General features: G+C 33.9%; 1 protein-coding gene across 1 annotated transcript; it reads right to left on the reverse strand.

The window, feature by feature from the left end:
* Positions 1–3,734: 3,734 nt before the first annotated feature.
* Positions 3,735–4,922, reverse strand: LOC114306226 (pathogenesis-related protein PR-4). Its single transcript, XM_028251425.2, has 2 exons — positions 4,653–4,922; positions 3,735–3,935 (listed from the first exon to the last, which is right to left on the reverse strand). The coding sequence occupies exons 1-2, from the start codon at positions 4,920–4,922 to the stop codon at positions 3,735–3,737; spliced, it is 471 nt and encodes a 156-aa protein (XP_028107226.2).
* Positions 4,923–6,279: the final 1,357 nt, after the last annotated feature.

Consider the following 6,279-nt stretch of genomic DNA (forward strand, 5'->3'; position numbering starts at 1 on the left):
ACTGTGGCTTATGGCATGAGGCCCTCGCCTGGTGGAGATAATACCGTGGCACATGCCTTTGCCTGGAGGAAACAATACCGTGGCCCACGTATGAGATATGTTACCCGATACCAAAGGTTCCACTATAGAACTTGATATGCTTGACCAACATGATATGTTAATGCTAATGGATGTACCATGCATGATTTGAACATAAATATGACTCTGTTTCTGATTTGATAAGGGATTTGAATCTGAAATCGGATTTCTGAATCTGTTATGAGCATCATTCATTAAAATCTTTACTCTGTTATTATTCACTAGGCGCCAACTCACTGTATTATTTATGCATGTAGGTGAATAGGTGCGTGACTAGACTTAGAGCTTCTGCCTAAACTCTGTTTTGTCAGCTAACCTATGTGTCTTCCGTAGAGGTTCTAGATATGTCTAGTGGTTATGGCTAAGTGCATAAAGTTCAAGTTTTGTTTTCTTGTTTGGTCAAACAAGTCTTTGTTTATTTTGTAGATAGGACTAAGTTCCTTTTTGTCTAATCTGTATATACATGATGACGTAAGGATGATGTGTAATTATGTATATAAAAAGTTTAAAATTTTTTTGTCTTATTTAAGTTTGCACATCTCGATGGATGTTGTATATTTGTTATTTGCTTCTGCTATCCCCTAATATTATGTTAATCTGTCTCATAGGCCTTCGATAGTCCTAGGATTACTAGCCGGTTACAATGCTAAACCTATAGGGGTGGGTTTGGGTCGTGACATTGTTGCTATCATTGCTCTCTACATTTTGCTGTATTTAATTTTCTGTGAGAAAGTGTATGAACACAAAGTGTGTTCGTTGTGCAAACAGTTTGTAGTGCTGCTACTGTTCGTTGAAGATAATTCATCCTGGGAGATAGACGTCCAAATTCTGTGAGCACCGCAGAGAGGATGAATCTGTTTTAAGGAGACAGTGTTAAACATTGGACTTGATCACTCTAAGAAAATATTTTCTGTAAGTATTTTATGTTCTTAATTTTATTTTCTTCTCTCATTCTCTATTTCCATTTTCTGTTTAGGTTATGTAATTAAATAGATTTTGAAAACTCTTTCTTTTAATTTATTTCTTGTGTGTTTTGTTTGTTGTTGAGTACACAAACATAATTTATTCTTAATACAATGAAGATTGTCCAACATTCGAAATGTGTACCTCTCTTCAAATATATGTAAAATGAAAATTAATTAATTGTCAAATAATGTCTATTTTTGATATGATAATTAGTGACTTTACTAATAAACATTTTTATAACCATTTGTTACATGAAAATGTAACTAGTATTCTACAAAAGTTGGTTCAAAGAAAAATGGTTTTGGTGTCTTCGGAGAATTAATAATTGGTTTGAAGCAGAAAATTAATATTTTCATTAATTATGTGTGAACCAGAACATACAAAATTTGAATAACCATAATGTTGGCCAAAAGTTGCTTCGAAAGCCCTTTTGCCATAATTTTGTATGCTTCGAAACACTCTATTTTGCATCAACAACAGTTTTAAAGAAATAATAATGGTAATTGTGAACCTTCGAAGCTTTGCTAAGTATTTCCAAGGATGTAATTCGTCCTTTGTTGGCACCTTCGACCTTTGAAGGATGATTTTTGGTCCTCTACACCACCTTCGAAGCTTGTTATTAGTCCATACTAGCTTGCATGTGTAACAGCTTGTTAAAGATAAATCATGAAAATATGAGGTTCTAAATGATTCTAAGTATAAGCAACATCAACTTACTTCAAAAGATTTCAAGTTTTCTAAGTGTTTGAAGTACAAGTAAGAAAAAATTGTTTAATTTCCTTCAAACGATTGATTCGAAGCACATAGGCATATATATAATTTGAGACATCTAGTCATAATTTCATACTTATTTGAAGCACTTTCTTGGTGCTATTATATCCTTCAAAGCACTTTGTTGTTTAGATTAGTCATGTGCTTGGTTCGGCTCTTAAAAAATTCAAGTAAACATCATTTTTAATGGCCGCATGGGGTAATGTTGGCACCATGAATCTGCAACTTTGTTATTTATTATTTATATAATTGGAATACATGTGGTATCCTCCTACTAATTTGGAGGATATGAGAAGTTATGAAATGTGAAAAGATGATGGAGAACAAAGTGGAGGATATGGAGCATGAAGTGAAGGATAAAAGAAGTTATGAAAGATCATAGAATATGAAAAAGAGGAGGTGGAATTTTTTAGGTCCCTACTTGTTTGACCCGTGATCAAAGTTTGATCATGGAGTATGAAATTAGTATAATTTTTTTTTTTTTTTACTTTTTTAGTGACTTTTTGACTTTTTATATTTTTTAAGTGATGTCAAACAATTAGAGTTTTGCGCGCACCATTGCAGTGCCCTGTGGACCCTGAGCAATTATTATAGATGATGATAGGGGTGCAACTCGGGCGGGTTCGGTCGGGTTGGGGGTCTGCCCAAGCCCGACCCGAATTATATTTGGCAGTGCCCAAGCCCGCCCAAGCCCGACCATGAACCCGAGCATTGCTGCCCAAGCCCGGCCCGAGCTTTGTATTTTGAACTCGGGTTAGCCCGAATTGCCCGAATTGCCCGAGTTCAGAAACCTGTAGGTAGATCTAAGGGTAGGTATAAAAGATGCTAATCTAATGGTAGAAGACTAACCAAAAAAAAAATAAAAAATAAAAATTAAGACTAACTCTTTTACTTAATAGAAGACTAACCAAAAAAAATTAAAAAATAAAAATTAAGACTAACTCTTTTACTTAATTTATATATATTATATAATTTATTAAATTATATATATATTATATATAATTTATTATATAATTTATATAATATATTAAATTCAATTCGGGTTCGGGTTGCTCGGGTTGGCCATTGGTTCTGCCCAAGCCCAGCCCGAATTGCAATTCGGGCATCAAAAATTTGTCCAAGCCCGTCCAGATTACAAGATATAGTTGCCCAAGCCCTAAAAAAACTCGGGCTGGGCTCGGGTTGCTCGGGTTGAGCCCGCCCGAGTTGCACCCCTAGATGATGAGAGACAGTGGATGAGAATCTCTATTGACCAAATGTCTTCATTCCATAGCAAGCATGATTTGTCTATTCTAAACATGAGGCAAAATTTTCATGTGATTATTTGTGGTCAAACTCTAATGAGTATTGATCTTATATACAATAAGTTAAAGTTCTGGATTGATAAATCAACTCATAGGGCCCATGTCCCAACTAGGTTGAGGCCCACTACCACTAGTGGCTTACGACAAAGACTCTCTATAAAAAGCCAAGTATATATCTAAAACCCTAAACTCTCAATCTTTACTCTCTCCCTCTCTTTACAACGACACCTCTAATAAAGGCATCACAAGGTCTTTGGCCAGCACTATATCGAATTGGGACAATATAAATTTAATTATCATCAAGTGTTATAATCAATTGAATCAAATTAAGACTCAAAAAAAATGTCAGAGTCAATATTGAGCAAATTAAAAATATGGATAGCATTTATTTGCGAAAAAAACAAAAAACAAAAACAAAACAGACAATGCATAGATTGACAGAGATAATAGAGAGAGAGAGAGAGAGAGAGATGGATGGTTATGATCAATTACATATAACTTGATAAGAAGAGCAAGTCATCCCAACCGAGTCTTTTTTTTTTAGTCATCCCAGCCGAGTCTTCATCAACAATATAGTTGGATTATTTGGAGAACCAAAAGGGAAACTTGAGTAATTCAAACTTGCTCAATGATAGAAAATAAAGGATTATCACCACAATCAACAAACTGGTAATTGACTATGAGGTGGCCTTGAGCATATCCAGATCCATCAGTGTCCAATTGTTGAAACACACTAAAATCCAAGTCTAACCCTCCATTGCTGCACTGGTCAACTATCCTCACTGTTACTTGAGCCCCAGTCCCTGTATTTGTCACCTGTATTCTCACAACATATATGAATATGGATTAGTTCTTGATCTATTAGTTTTGTGTCCTCAAGTCCTACCCAATAATACTTTACAAATCTTCCGTTTTTAGTTTTTTAGTTATTATGGTATTTTAAATTTGAATTATGCAAAAAATAAAATAAAATACAAAGCTCATAATTAAATATTAAATTATATATGTGTAACTAATAAAAGAAGGTCAATATAACATTTTTTTTATACCAATAATATTATTATACATAAACAAAATTTTCATTAAAAAAATAGTTTTATCCACACATTTATATGAACAAAATACAAGTTTTGATTAGTTCAAAACAACTATATATCCAAAAAGTATATTAATCCTATTCAAAATTATTAACTTCACTATTTTGGACCAATTAAACTTGTGTGTGAACAAAAATCAGATTGTTTCATTAAATTTTCTTATCATTAAACATAAAAGAATAATGCTTGGGACCCCCTTTTGGAGGTCACCCCCTCACCCCTTTGCCACGTGGCGGGGGTGATTGGTGGAGCAGGAAAAAAAAAAAAAAAAAAAGAAAAGGTAACCAATGAGAGAGAGAGGGGGTCAAAGGGGGTGGGGAGAAAAGGGGATGAATCATTACTCAACATAAAATTAGTAGTGTTCACTTTAGTAAATACATTTGGGACAACCCGAGTCTTTATGTAAGGGTTAAAGAAGGATTTAAACTTGACTCACAAGTAAACACAATCCACAAGAAGCTTGGCCAGTCGGACCAACTGGTCCACAGAAGGCAGTCCATCCATATTTGCTCCGCCACGAGAGAGGCATATTGGCATCCCAAGTTGAGCAGAACGCGCTCACTGCATTCAAGTCCCAGCCCACCTGCGCCGCATTATAAAAATTGTACGTGGCACGAACATTAGAAGCACTCTGGGCGTCTCCACCGGTGATCAGACATGAGATGAGCATAATGTAGAGACCAAATCCGAATCTAAATCTCCCCATTTTGCTTTTTCTTTTTGGTTTTGGTTTTGGTTTTGGTTCTGGTTCTGGTTTTGCTTGTGCTGATGTATATATAACAAAAAGTCTTCTTCTTCATCCAGAAGAGTAGCTTTATCCAAGGGAGTGTCTATCTTTCAATTTACTAAAACAACCTTGCTGTTGTGTGAGATTAAGAGGATTGGGGCATTTCCTAAACACATCAAAAATTTTAAATTAAAAGTAAATAAATAAATAAATTGAAAACTCACTAAAAAAACAATACCCAACTACCTCTCTGTATCTGAGTTGATAAATGTAAATGGACAGAATTGACATAAAAGCATATTCCACCTGATATGCTTAAATTTCACATGGAATAGACATAGACTTCAATTTTGCCAAATGTTCAAGTAAAAAAATAAAAATAAAAATAATAAATTCGACATATTCAGTATAGTGTCTCTATTTAGAGAAGTCAAATTCTTAATTACAATATTTATTATGTCGGAATATTCATTTCTATGTTTGGTTCAATAAAAATGAAAGAAATATACATTTTAAATGAAATCACAATTCATCAAATTTAGAAAAATGGCCATTTTACTAGGAGACTATAGAGATAGAGATAAAGATTAAGCACACTTCATTTTCTAACTCCGACTGACAATTAGATTGAAATCATCACATCTCTGGACCAAACTTTCATTATGATTAGAAGATAAAATATGCAATAGGAAATATCGTATCCGTAACCAAACTTCACTAAAAATTATTTATTTCCTACTTGTTTAAATTTAGAATATGTACATCTTGACTAAATTTAAAATTTTAAAATAAATTTTTAATAGACAGAGTGACTCGAGTACTACCTTATAATACAACAATTAATACATACAAAAATGAATAATGCTTGGGACTCCTTTTTGGGGGTCACCCCCTCACCCCCTTTGCCATGTGGCGGGTGGTGATTGGAGGAGTAGGGAAAAAAAGAAAAAGAAAAAGAAAAAGTGACTAATGAGAGAGAGAGGGGGTTAAAGGGGTGGGGGAAAGGGGGGATGAATCATTGTTGATACAAAAATATAAAAACTCGAAGTGTGGATAAGGAAGGAAGATGCACTCCGAGGATGATGGCTACTATGTGAGGTGAGGCGGCTATAATGAAAAGTCAAGACCAATTGGGCACTTAATTTTATTAAATTAACCTTTTTGATGAAGTGTTAAACCTACCACCCCAAAATAATAATAATAAAGTACTAATTGTTTTGCATTAGCACTTCATCACAAAGGTTAACTTAAAAAATTATATATCCAATTTTTCTACAGTATTCCTATAAATTCATAATTTTATTTAGAATTTTACCTAATTTATCAATGGTTAACC

This window comes from Camellia sinensis, chromosome 5 (genome assembly GCF_055761805.1).
Source record: "Camellia sinensis isolate YWXY chromosome 5, ASM5576180v1, whole genome shotgun sequence".
Taxonomy (NCBI): domain Eukaryota; kingdom Viridiplantae; phylum Streptophyta; class Magnoliopsida; order Ericales; family Theaceae; genus Camellia; species Camellia sinensis.

Coding starts and splice junctions, on each gene's coding strand:
- LOC114306226 (XM_028251425.2), bottom strand. CDS start 4,922: ATGGGGAGATTTAGATTCGGATTTGGTCTCTACATTATGCTCATCTCA. Junction 3,936..4,652: donor CTTGTGGATTGTGTTTACTT/GTGAGTCAAGTT, acceptor GTGAGAATACAG/GTGACAAATACAGGGACTGG.